The sequence below is a fragment of the Salmo trutta genome, unplaced genomic scaffold, assembly GCF_901001165.1.
Source record: "Salmo trutta unplaced genomic scaffold, fSalTru1.1, whole genome shotgun sequence".
NCBI lineage: Eukaryota > Metazoa > Chordata > Actinopteri > Salmoniformes > Salmonidae > Salmo > Salmo trutta.
Genome location: NW_021822941.1, coordinates 3,702,390 through 3,716,810, shown reverse-complemented (window position 1 = coordinate 3,716,810; position 14,421 = coordinate 3,702,390). Strand labels below are relative to the sequence as shown.

Sequence of the window (14,421 nt, the reverse complement as noted above, 5' to 3'; positions counted from 1 at the left end):
GGAGACAACGGGTGCTTTGGCGGCTGGACTACGAGCGCCACGCGCGCGGATAGCATTGGCTTGGCGAGCAACGAGGCCGCCGGCGCCGGGATGGAGAAGAAGAACTCGCTCCACACAACGGAGATGGGCGGGGCTTACGATACCGGCTGTGGCGCCGGTAGAGGTAGTGTCACATCTGGTGTAATCCGCGGCCCGGTTAGGGGGAGGGTACTACCGACACTGTTAACGGACCGTAGAGGAGCTGTAGAGGAGCCGGTGTGTGACTGTGAGGTGGATCCGGTTAGAGGAAGAGGGGACAGCGGGGCAAGTCTCTCGAGGATGCCACCGGCAACGTTAACGAACTGTAGAGGGACGACAACACAACCAGAGGCGGTGTGCGACTGTCCCATGGAGGATTGTAAAATAGACGTAAAAGATAGGGGACAACGGACTCAGATGATTCCCTCACAAACTTTCTAATGAACTTTCAAACTGTGCCAAACTGACCGTACCGTTGATGTCTGTAGACGTTTCATGTTCAATGCATCCACTACTAGTACTGTCTCAGCTGTTAATGGATTACATATATCCAGGAAATAGCTAGAACAGGTTTATCCAAAACATTCCATTGGCCAATTTGATGAAAGAGCATTGAGGATTGATTGAAACAGGGACATTTTCCACCAATGCTCTAGGCTAAGGTTTCTCCAGCTCTAGTTCCTGAACCCCCAAAAGCTCTGTGATATATTGCTGATCTGACCTATTTTTATAGAAGTGGTCCCTCAAGGAGAAAAGGATAGTAATAGTAATGGTAATGATAGTAATGATAAAATAGATGCGGTAAAACTGGTAAACAACCACATTGGAAAACAACTGTTCTAGCCTGCCGTTGCATTAGGTCAATATGAACTCCTGATTGGTGTAGGTCAATATCATTAGGTCAATATCAACTCCTGATTGGTGTAGGTCAACATTATTAGGTCAATATAATTTGGTCAATATCAACTCCTGATTGGTGTAGGTCAATATCATTAGGTCAATATCAACTCCTGATTGGTCAAAGTCTGCGAAGGGGATAGAATGTTAGAAGAGTAGAATAGATCTTCCCTGAGCTGATCTAGATTTCTATTTCTACTGCCATCTCTCAACCGTCATTACCATCATATCTGTTCTGGACCTGTGGGCTTTATTTGTGGGGGAAGTGTGACACCGTCTGGGTCTGAAATGGCACCCTCTTCCCTATGTAGTGCACTACTTTTGACCAGGGCCTATTGGGCTGTCGTGCACTACTTTTGACCAGGGCCTATAGGGCTGTAGTGCACTACTTTTGACCAGGGCCTATAGGGTTGTAGTGCACTACTTTTGACCAGGGCCTATAGGGTTGTAGTGCAATACTTTTGACCAGGGTCCAATGGCACCCTTTTCCCTATATAGTGCACTACTTTTGACCAGGGTCCTTTGGGACACAGCCTCTGTATTTCTCAGATTATGAGGGATTATCTCTCCAGGCCCTGGGGATCTTGTGTGATGTCATGTCACGGTGACGATGATGATGTCCATCCTGGGTATTTCTAAGCATCTATTATACAGTAACAAAGTCTCACAACCAGAGCTCCCTCTCTCTTTTTCTCTACATCTCTTTCTCTCCCTGTCTTCCCCGCTCTCTCTCCACACCTCTCCCTCCTCTCCATCTCTCTCTCACTTATTTTCCTCTCCACTCTCTCTATTCCTCTATCTCCCTCCCTCCCTCATCCTCCTTCTCTCCTCCCTTGTCCCATCTCTAGTCTACTCCTCTTAAACACATCCTCTCTACTCTTCTCTCCCTTTCTCCCGCCCTCTCCTCTTATCCCTCTCTCATGCGAGCAAGAAATCATTAATTTGTTAATCACATCCTATCCCTGATTAGGGTTAGTGTGACCTGCCTCATGCATGGTTGGCACAGAAGCACAAACTGAATCTTCATGAATGACTGGCTCGAATTGTGAGTTTGACCACACAATTTATTTTCATAATGAGCCACAATGTATTGCTTTAAACCCAAAGTTGCAAAAGAAATGTGATCTATTTAATAAACACAGGAACAGCTGCATCTAGTACATTCACACTACTTTAATGCAGGCTACATCAATGACTAATTTCTCAGAACAGGGGGAAAAACACATCACTAGATTCACAGGGAATACATGACATAGTATGGCGATGCAATACTCCAAGCCGCAGCTTCATACTACTTGTCCAACATAGAGAACTGATGCTGTATACCGGTTGTTGAGTTGGATTGGCATGGGGTATGAGGGGTATGTGGGTGACTTTTGGATTGTCTTACTCATTGATAGGAAGACGTTTGGTCCAAATCAGATGTTGGGTACTATATTTACTGAATATTATCTGAATCCTATAAATTAAAATGACCAATTTGGATCCAATCAATTCAATTCATTTTCTCAAATAGTATTTGATCCCAGGTTGCATATTGTAACCTGTGACGTTGGTTGGAATGGCTTTGCGTGCCGGTTTCCTGAATCAAATCTCTCCGATCCATAACCTAACATGCAGAATGTGTGTATATGCTTGCCTCTGACTAAAAGCTAAGCCCAGAGAGAGAGTGTCTGTGTTTAAGAGTGAAAGAGAGAGAGAGAGAGAGAGAGAAAGAGTGAGAGAGAGAGGGAGGAAGAGTGAGAGAGAGCGAGAGAGAGAGAAATGGAGAGAGAGAGAAAGAGAGAAATGGAGAGACAGAGAGAGAGGAAGAGTGAGAGAGAGAGAGAGAGAGAGAGATATAGAGAGATAGAAATAGAGAGAGAGAGCGAGAGAGAGAAATGGAGAGAGAGAGAGAAATGGAGAGAGAGAAATGGAGAGACAGAGAGAGACAGAGAGAGACAGAGAGAGAGAGAGACAGAGAGAGACAGAGATGGCGTGTTAGTTGCGTAACCTCCCTCCTCTCTCTCCCTCCCTACCACCTCTAGGTTCTCTCCCTGGACTGTTAACCTGTCATCATGTGTTTGGTCCCTGATTGGTGGAAAGCTGAGCAGCAGGCTGTCAGTGTTTTTCCTCTTCTCTTCTTTTTATTTCTTTGTTGTTGTTGTTGTTGACTGAGTCTGTCTCCCAAACCCTATTCCATTCCCTACATAGTGCACTACTTTAGACAGGGACCCTATGGCACCCTATTCCCAATATAGTGCACTACTTTAGACCAGGACCCTATGGCACCCTATTCCCTACTTTTGACCAGGGTCATTTGGGACATACTGAGTCATACTGGTATAGGATCGTATTTTGATCACCCTGTTGCAGGAGAACTTTCCTGCTATGCAGGAACATTTAAATGTGTAGTGCATTTTAGGTTAATAAGGCTTCTGAAGTTTGCAATTTCCACATTGAAATTTCAAACTTGATTTTTCCATTACGAAAAATGCATCAAACCTTAACAAAATGTCCATAAATTTTAATCCACATTTCCTGTTGCTGCAGGATTATTTTCCTGCTGTAGCAAACTGGCTCAAATTTAGATCCAACATCTGTATGAAACAAGGTCAATGTGATGGACTGTGAACAGGACAGGAAAGGTCTTTGGAGAGAAGGAGAGTGGGGAGAGGGAGAGAGGGATGTGGGAGAGATGGATGGAGAGAGAAACAAAAACAGAGATAGAGGAGGGACAGGGAGACAATGACAGAAAGGGACACAAAGAGAGAGAGAGACAGAGAGAGAGAGAGAAAGAGAGACAGAAAGAAGGAGAGAAAGTGCACATGGGAGTGTTTGACCTTCTAAGCCATGCTCCTGAACCACAACACACTGGTACATACTGGCACACCACTCTTCTGTAATGTATTCATTCAACACACCTCCAGGGTCTCAATAAAAATTCAACACACCTCTAGGGTCTCAATAAAACATGCAGTAACACAACAACCAACGACTGTCCTCTTTCTTCTTCCTGTTATCGTCTCATCTAGTTACAGTGTTCTAGAACGGGGTTTGTGTACAACATTCTGTAATAGAAGGCCAAGACCAAAAGGCCTAAACACGTCTGGCACAAATAGAGTTAAAAAACCAAAATATTTATTTGAAGTAAATGTTTTATTGGTATGTTATTTTTTAATTGTGTATTATTATAATATATATATTTTTTACAAATGTTTAAATGTGTAAAGCTTTTGGCTGTAGTCCGTGTCAAATCCGTAACGCGTCGACTGACCGATCTACACGTAATGTTGAGTAGTTCACTGGCAAACTCAGTTTCACAGGACCCTGTGGCGCCAGAGCTGTGCTTTGGATAATGGATCAATGTTTATTGGTAGGCCTGTTTGGTGGTACTTTTCTAATGTTAAGCCTAATAGTTCACCAAGCTTTAGGAATACACGGTGTCGTAATACTGCCATTTATAGACTGCTGGCTGGTGACAATAATGCATTTACTTGTTCAGTGATTAAAGTTGAAAATTCAAAAACATTGCAGATTGTAAAATAAATGTTCGATGCAACAGCATACTAATCAGCAACCAAGTGATTTATTTTAGAGTTCACAACAGTCCTGTACAGGCTAAGAGCTGATAGCAGCGTTACCCGCGCCGTCCTCGGCTCTCTCCCAGCTCCGATAGAAAGTTGTGCGTAAAACCAATCTATTAATGCCACATTATACAGTCCGTCTACCCTTAAAACACTAGCTTACTAGGGTTAATTTCATTATGCAGTGTACTATCTACAGCTATATATCGTATTTAGCTGCTATTTATAAACGTTTTTATTAAAATGACATATCAAATAGTCTAACAACGAGGATGAATTTAGCCGCTATTTATTGCTGAGCGGTTTTGTCTGCCTAATAGCCTACACAAATCGGCTGCAATATTCAAGGTAAATTCAATTAAACCCAAATTGAGGGACTCCCCTTGTGCTTGGCTGCCATTTGACAAATACAAATAATCTCGCTCTTTTGTCCATAATAATCTCATTGTAATACCCTAATTGCCTACCCGTATCTGCGAGCTGTTGGCTGGAGTGCAGGTGCCAAAACCAGTGGGCACATTCGCAAAGCATATATAACGTCACATTCCTTTTGACCAAACCATCATTACAGTTGAAATTTAACTGCACAAGTCATTGTTGTATGTGTACTACGTCATCACACACAGCCTTTTATCTACAACAAATCCATTTGATGGAAACATCTGGCGGGAAAATGTGCATATTGTGTTTATGCGGATTTTAGAATATTTACATGAACATCTGTCACCAATTGGATGGAAACCTAGCTAGGGTCTATAATGGAGTCTGCCTAATTACTGTCCTTGTTTCAATTAGATGGAAACCTAGCTAGGGTCTATAATGGAGTCTGCCTAATTACTGTCCTTGTTTCAATTAGATGGAAACCTAGCTAGGGTCTATAATGGAGTCTGCCTAATTACTGTCCTTGTTTCAATTAGATGGAAACCTAGCTAGGGTCTATAATGGAGTCTGCCTAATTACTGTCCTTGTTTCAATTAGATGGAAACCTAGCTAGGGTCTATAATGGAGTCTGCCTAATTACTGTCCTTGTTTCAATTGGATGGAAACCTAGCTAGGGTCTATAATGGAGTCTGCCTAATTACTGTCCTTGTTTCAATTGGATGGAAACCTAGCTAGGGTCTAAAATGGAGTCTGTCTAATTACTGTCCTTGTTTCAATTGGATGGAAACCGAGCTAGGGTCTATAATGGAGTCTAACTAATTACCGTCCTTGTTTCAATTGGATGGAAACCTAGCTAGGGTCTATAATGGAGTCTACCTAATTACTGTCCTTGTTTCATCCTTCATTTAAACTCTGTCAAAATGTAAAGATCAAACATATTCGCTTATATGTCATATTTTATTGGAATGTTGTTTTTAAACTGTTAGCCTTTAACCTACATACAGATGTAAGCTGCTGGTTTAAGACTTGTCTGGATGTACATGCTAATTCAGACATTCATGCAGCTCATTTAAGGGCCGTTCTACCAATTCAGGTCATCATGCAGCTGTTTAAGGGTCGTTCCACCAATTCAGGCCATCATGCAGCTGTTTAAGGGTCATTCTACCAATTCAGCCCATCATGCAGCTGTTTAAGTGTCGTTCCACCAATTCAGGCCAACATGCAGCTGTTTAAGGGTCGTTCCACCAATTCAGGCCATCAAGTAGCTGTTAAGGGTCGTTCCATGAATTCAGGCCCTCATGCAGCTGTTTAAGGGTCATTCCATGAATTCAGGCCTTCATGCAGCTGTTTAAGGGTCATTCCACCAATTCAGACCATTTAAGAAGTGCAACTTAGTAAAACAAAAAAACTCTGATTTCACCCATTGTCAACATACTGTCACAAAGGGCACAAGAATAATTTTCCATCTCAAGAGGTTAAATACAATAAAGTACTATATTATGTGCCTATTAAGTACCAAATAAAGTAACAGGGTCGACCGTAACAAGGTTTACGACGTCATCTTAACCCTCCTGTTGTGTTCGTTTCATCTTAATTCATTCTGTGTTCCCGGTCCATAATGACCGCCCCATTATAGCTGATTATGAATCCATAATAATACATATATTATCACCTAATGTTGTGTTAGATCTTTTTATCAACTTAAGTTCTTGTGAACATTACAAGTTTTGAACTTCTATTTGCTATTTATGGCCTGTAGACCTCATTGACCTGAGCTCATACAACTCGTTTTTGACTAAAACAAATCCTCAGATGAAGCATATTGTGCTATTTATCACAGACTACTTTGTGTCAAAGTTTAACAAGGACTCTCTCCTCCTCACCAGTGTCATGATCAAAGATATGAACAAGAGCCTCACATACAGTATATCGTTTGGTCATTGTGCTGCCACAGAATGAATTGTGAGCAGGGCTTCAAAAAAGCTTTTTATACCAGAGCTGCGAGAAAAGTTCTATATATTATTGAAACAATGTTGCGATTGTTTGTGAGAAAGCCAACAGGTGTGGTTCCCGTGGAGGAAAGATTCTATTGGGAAAGGTTCCCGCGGGGGTTGCCATGGAAGCCAAGAAGGGGAGTGAGGTGTGTGTGTGCTCAAACACACATGCATGTGGGGGTCTGTGTGTGGCCAAAGTAATGGAACCGTATGACAATCAGATTAAATGAACTACATTTTTCAGAGAGAAAACTTGTAAATATGTCCAATTGGACCAGAACACAACAGTAAGGTTAAATCAGCCATAAATCCCATTGTGACAGGGGGAATGGAAGCTTGTTGTGTTGCTACAGGGAGGGGCAATTTAAAACAAGTTTCACAAAACATGATTTTTTGTGTAAAACAAATTCTAGCCTGTCTATCTATAGGTAACATGGTTGATGTGTTAGGCTTGACCCACTCAGTTTTCTCCCACAAAAACACCAGAAATTTGGCCAACAATCTGTTCACTTAACAGGGCCGATCCCAATACGTGGGACAGATGTAAATTAATCACTAATCGAATGGAAATCGTCTTCAGAAATGATTTTGTCAAAGCAACACAATAACTAGGGCTTTACAATAATGGTGAAACTAGGAGAAACGGTGGGATGAAGTGGGATTTATTGAAATATCCATGTGGTTTATATTAAAGGCCACTTCATTTAACATGAGGATTTAAAATGTCAATATTGGTGGACAATTTCTACTTAAAATATCAAAGGATACGAAAGGTACTCATTTCATGGAATGACCTGTAAGAGTATTTTATAATATCTACAGTATATAAGGGTATTTTATAATATCTACAGTATATAAGGGTATTTCTATAATATCTACAGTATATAAGGGTATTTTATAATATCTACAGTATATAAGGGTATTTTATAATATCTACAGTATATAAGGGTATTTTATAATATCTACAGTATATAAGGGTATTTTATAATATCTACAGTATATAAGGGTATTTTTTATAATACAGCCCAATAGGTCCTGGTCAAAAGTAGTGCACTACATAGAGAATAGGGTGCCATTTGAGACGCAGACAGTCTATAAGAGTCTGCCTAATGACTGTCCTTGTTTCATATCCTTCATTCCCTTTGGATCTAGTTCCATTACTGCTTATATGGAGCACACCTCCACCTATTTCCTGCCACTTGGGTGTGCGAAGGCTAAATGTGCCCTGAGGGCAGCAGGTGCGGCAGATAATGGTTCCCTTTGGGAACTGTTAATTGGTTTTAAGTGTCTGGGGTTTGTGTCAGGGTTGAATTGAGAAGTAAATACACATGACAGGTCAGAGAGGAGGGAGGGTTAGTCAACTGACGCTACACTGCTGGAGAGAGGTGTACAATATTTGTCATGATGAACCGTGGAAAGTTAATGTGAATACACGTTTAAGATATACAATATCCTTGAGTGTCTGTATGTGTGAGAATTCAGGTAGTTTAAGACTATCCTGGAGAAATCCAGTCTGTTTGTGCTAACTTTTCACTCCTTTCCACTCCTTGTCACATTCCATGAGTAGAATGTTAGCACAAACAGACTAGATTTCTCCAGGCTAGCCTGAGACTTGGCAGGCCAAACCAATGGTAGAATTCCTCCCCGCCTAGACGTCCAATGTGCAGGCACTGCATTGCATCAACCAATGGTTGCTTGCCACGTCATCGACTGTGCAGTCGGGTATCCGATTGCTATGTTATATGATGTGGTTAGCGGATATGTCACATGTCTATCCAGGCCATTGTGAGATCTGGCATCTGCTGTAATGTAGTCGGACAGGAACTCCACTATTACGGTGGCCGCTCATCATTAGGCTTAATGACTTTCACCTGGTCAGTTCTTTCAGATCACTCCAGCGAAGGAGGTGATGTAATATTGATCCAGATTAAGGAGAGTAGGCAATCAGAGACCGAGGTGATGTAATATTGATCCAGATTAAGGAGAGTAGACAATCAGAGACCGAGGTGATGTAATATTGATCCAGATTATGGAGAGTAGGCAATCAGAGACCGAGGTGATGTAATATTGATCCAGATTAAGGAGAGTAGGCAATCAGAGACCGAGGTGATGTAATATTGATCCAGATTATGGAGAGTAGGCAATCAGAGACCGAGGTGATGTAATATTGATCCAGATTAAGGAGAGTAGGCAATCAGAGACCGAGGTGATGTAATATTGATCCAGATTAAGGAGAGTAGGCAATCAGAGACCGAGGTGATGTAATATTGATCCAGATTAAGGAGAGTAGGCAATCAGAGACCGAGGTGATGTAATATTGATCCAGATTAAGGAGAGTAGGCAATCAGAGACCGAGGTGATGTAATATTGATCCAGATTAAGGAGAGTAGGCAATCAGAGACCGAGGTGATGTAATATTGATCCAGATTATGGAGAGTGGACAATCAGAGACCGAGGTGATGTAATATTGATCCAGACTAAGGAGAGTAGGCAATCAGAGACCGAGGTGATGTAATATTGATCCAGATTAAGGAGAGTAGGCAATCAGAGACCGAGGTGATGTAATATTGATCCAGATTATGGAGAGTGGACAATCAGAGACCGAGGTGATGTAATATTGATCCAGACTAAGGAGAGTAGGCAATCAGAGACCGAGGTGATGTAATATTGATCCAGATTAAGGAGAGTAGACAATCAGAGAGCGAGGTGATGTAATATTGATCCAGATTATGGAGAGTGGACAATCAGAGACCGAGGTGATGTAATATTGATCCAGATTATGGAGAGTAGACAATCAGAGACCGAGGTGATGTAATATTGATCCAGACTAAGGAGAGTAGACAAGCAGAGACCAATATGATGTTGATATACATGTGCTTTTGAAGGAGTAACTATGTGAACATGAGACAGTGAAGAGGTTCAGCATCATTATAACACAGCATCCTAGAGGGGTCTGGATGGTTTCTGTTATAGAAGGGTTGTTATTGTTGTTCCTGATTGGCTTCAGGTGAAAGTCCATCATTGACAATACAGAGAGAGTGTATCAACTATGTTTATTTGTTCGTTTTTTTGCATCGTTTGTAACTTATTTTTTAACCCATTTGGTACATAATGTTGCTGCTACCGTCACTTATGACAGAAAATCACTTCTGATTTTCACCACGAACTGGAATAAGCTTTTTTTTCCTTTGATTCCGACGAGCCCGACGTGAAGGACATACTGCTTTTCCCGGGAACAGAAAAAGAGGGCGATCGAATAAACCCACTCTGCCTTCCGTTCTGCTAGCTAACGTGCAACAATTTTTGGAAAATAAAATGGACGACCGACGAGGAAGATGAAACTACCAACGGGACATTAAAAAGCGGTCATATCTTATGTTTCACAGAGTCGTGGCTGAATGAGGACATTATCAACATACAGCTGGCTGGTTATACGCTGTACTGGCAGGATAGAACAGCGGCGTCTGCTCAGACAAAGGGTGGCAGACTATGCATATTTGTAAACAATAGCTGGTGCACGATGTCTAAGGAAGTCTCAAGGTTTTGCTCGCCTGAGGTAGAGTATCTCATGTTAAGCTGTAGACCACACTATCTACCTAGAAAGTTTTCGTCTGTATTTTTTGTAGCTGTTTGCATACCACCACAGACCGATGCTGGCACTAAGACCGCACTCAATGAGCTGTATTCCGCCAATAAGCAAATAGGAAAATGCTCATCCAGAGGTGGCGCTCCTAGTGGCCGGGGACATTGATGAAGGGAAACTTAAATCTGTTTTACCAAATTTCTATCAGCATGTTAAATGTGGAACCAGAAGGAAAAAAACTCTAGATCACCTTTACTCTACACACAGAGATGCGTACAAAGCTCTCCCTCGCCCTCAATTTGGAAAATCTGACCATAACTCTATCCTTCTGATTCCTGCTTATAAGCAAAAATGAAAGCAGGAAGCACCAGTGACCCGGTCAATAAAAAATTGGACAGATGAAGCAGATGCTAAGCTACAGAACTGTTTCCAGCATGTTCCGGGATTCTTCCGATGGCATTGAGGAGTACACCACATCAGTCATTGGCTTCATCAATAATTACATTGATGACGTCGTCCCCACAGTGACCGTATGTACATACCCCAACCAGAAGCTAAGGATTACAGGCAACATTTTCACTGAGCTAAAGGCTAGAGCTGCCGCTTTCAAGGAGCTGGACTCTAACCCGGAAGCTTACAAAAATTCCCGCTATGCTCTCCGACGAACCATCAAACAGGCAAAGCGTCAATACAGGACTAAGGTAAATCGTACTACACCGGCTCCAACACTTGTCGGATGTGGCAGGACTTGCAGACCATTACAGACTGCAAAGGGAAGCACAGCTGAGAGCTGACCAGTGACATGAGCCTACCAGACGAGCTAAACTACTTCTATGCTCGCATCGAGGCAAATTGTTAAGCGGAGTGGAACAGGGGAACCCAAGAGCAGACTCAGACGAGCAGACTGGGATGAAGTAACCAAGGTATTTATTAAAACACAGTGGGGAGATGGAGTGCAGGTCAGGGGAAGCTTGGGTGGGTTGCAGGAAACCAGGTGCGGAGGCTGAGGCTGGAGTGAGAGGGGTTGGGACAGGGTAAGCAGGTCTGGAGGCTGAGGCTGGAGTGAGAGGGGTTGGGACAGGGTGAGCAGGTCTGGAGGGGAATCCAGGACAGAGTATCAGGATGACGAGACGTGTAACTGGAGACAGGGACCAGAGTCAGAGCGGGCGGAACTCTAGCGGAGAGGAAAACAGCGTCAGGCAAGGAAAACAGGCACAACAGGATAACAGGGTCTAACAGTAACAAACGGCTAGAAGCATAGACTGACTGAAAATATATTACAATCTGGCCGCGTGGAAGTGGTAGGGCTGAGTATTTGTAGAGGTCTTGATTACGGAATGGGTTGCAGCTGGTGGGGATCTGCTCTGACTCCAGCACACCTGTGTCTGCCCACACAATCACAGAGAGAGAGAGAGAGAGAGAGAGAGAGAGAGTACTGGGGGAGTGGCGGAAGGTTAAGGAGACACAGGATGAGCAGTAGAGGGCATGGCAGGAGCAGATGTAACACAAATAGCACTGAAACATGCATGAGAGCATAAGCTGTTCCAGACGACTGTGTGATCACGCTCTCCGCAACCAATGTGAGTAAGACCTTTAAACAGGTCAACATTCACAAGGCCGCAGGGCCAGACGGATTACCAGGACGTGTACTCCGAGCATGCGCTGACCAACTCGCAAGTGTCTTTTCAACCTCTCCCTGTCCGAGTCTGTAATACCAACATGTTTTAAGCAGACCACCGTAGTCCCTGTGCACAAGAACACTAAGGTAACCTGCCTAAATGACCAGTAGCACTCACATCTGTAGCCATGAAGTGCTTTGAAAGGCTGGTCATGGCTCACATCAACACCATTATCCCAGAAACCCTAGACCCACTCCAATTTGCATACCGCACTAACAGATCCACAGATGATGCAATCTCTGTTGAACTCCACACTGCCCTTTCACACCTGGACAAAAGGAACACCTATTTGAGAATGCTATTCATTGATTACTGCTCAGCGTTCAACACCATAGTACCCTCAAAGCTCATCGCTAAGCTAAGGACCCAGGGACTAAACATCTCCCTCTGCAACTGGATCCTGGACTTCCTGAAGGGCCGCCCCCAGGTGGTAAGGGTAGGTAACAACACATCCGCCACACTGATCCTCAACACAGAGGCCCCTCAGGGGTGCTTGCTCAGTCCACTCCTGTACTCCCTGTTCACTCATGACTGCATGGCCAGGCACGGCTCCAACACCATCATTAAGTTTGCCAATGACACAACAGTGGTAGGCCTGATCACCGACAATGACGAGACAGCCTATAAAGAGGAGGTCAGAGACCTGGCCGTGTGGTGCCAGGACAACAAACTTTCCCTCAACGTGATCAAGACATTGGAGACGCTTGTGGACTACAGGAAAAAGAGGACCGAGGAGGACCCATTCTCATTGATGGGGCTGTAGTGGAGCAGGTTGAGAGCTACAAGTTCCTTGGTGTCCACATCATCAACAAACTAACATGGTCCAAGCACACCAAGACAGTCGTGAAGAGGGCACAACAAAATCTATTCCCCCTCAGGAGACTGAAAAGATTTGGCATGGTTCCTCAGAATCTCAAAAGGTTCTACAGCTGCACCATCGAGAGCATCCTGACTGGTTGCATCACCGCCTGGTATGGCAACTGCTCGGCCTCTGAACGTAAGTCACTACAGAGGGTAGTGCGTACGGCCCAGTACATCACTGGGGGCAAGCTTCCTGCCATCCAGGACCTCTATACCAGGCAGTGTTAGAGGAAGGCCCTAAAACTGGTCAAAGACTCCAGCCTCCCTAATCATAGACTGTTCTCTCTGTTATCGCACCTCAAGCGGTACCAGAGCTCCAAGTCTAGGTCCAAGAGGCTTCTAAACGGCTTCTACCCCCAAGCCATAAGACTCCTGAACATCTAATCAAATAGCTACCCAGACTATTTGCATTGCACCCCTCTTTTACACTGCTGCTACTCTCTGTTATAATCTATGCATAGTCACTTTAATAACTCTACCTACATGTACATATTACCTCAACTAACCGGTGCCCCCGCACACTGACTCTGTACCGGTACCCACCTGTATATAGTCTTGCTATTGTAATTTTACTGCTGCTCTTTAATTACTTGTTACTTTGATTTTTTATTAATATTCTTATTTTTTAGTTGGTTGTTGGCTTGTAAGTAAGCATTTCAATGTAAAGTCTACACCTGTTGTATTTGTTGCATGTGACTAATAACATTTGATTTGATTTTACTGGATTTGTCTATAGAGACATTTTTTGTTTACAAGCAAACGTAGCAGAATACATAGCTAACACTGATGTCGGGTCCTGGACAAACTTAACAGCTATTGAGTGATGATCATGTAAACATGCAAGACTGATAGACTATAGATATGTTCAAGCATATTATTCTTTTGCGAGCTTGATTGATAATCAAGCCTCAGATGAGAACTTGCTTGGTAATCAACCCTCTGATTACATCTGTGATGTTGTAGTTGATAACCCTCTGATTACATCTGTGATGTTGTAGTTGATAACCCTCTGATTACATCTGTGATGTTGTAGTTGATAACCCTCTGATTACATGTTTGTTGACTTGAATGAGCTGCATCTGAAGTTGGATGTTGTCGTATTCACTCCAATGTAAACAAGACCCTTTCTGACACAGCCTAGGGGACTCTCCGTCAGGGATTTAACAGTCTACTGTAGTCTAGTTGACTCCTGATTTAACAGTCTACTGTAGTCTAGTTGACTCCTGATTTAACAGTCTGCTGTAGTCTAGTTGATCCTGATTTAACAGTCTACTGTAGTCTAGTTGACTCCTGATTTAACAGTCTACTGTAGTCTAGTTGACTCCTGATTTAACAGTCTACTGTAGTCTAGTTGACTCCTGATTTAACAGTCTACTGTAGTCTAGTTGACTCCTGATTTAACATTCTACTGTAGTTGACTCCTGATTTAACAGTCTACTGTA

The 14,421-nt window shown here is 43.0% G+C and overlaps 1 protein-coding gene across 2 annotated transcripts in view; it reads left to right on the top strand.

Annotated features, from left to right (window-relative positions):
• The window catches only part of LOC115187371 (D(1) dopamine receptor-like), a 3,237-nt gene extending 2,187 nt beyond the window's left edge, over positions 1-1,050 (top strand). The window contains exons 3-4 of one of the 2 annotated variants that reach the window (XR_003876045.1): positions 1-877; positions 946-1,050. The exon at positions 1-877 is cut by the window's left edge and continues 185 nt beyond it. Coding sequence is in view for 1 of the 2 variants with exons in the window: in XM_029746438.1 (XP_029602298.1) it covers positions 1-459 (459 nt within the window). In the remaining variant the exon portion in view is untranslated. The other variant, XM_029746438.1, reaches the window with a different exon arrangement.
• Positions 1,051-14,421: the final 13,371 nt, after the last annotated feature.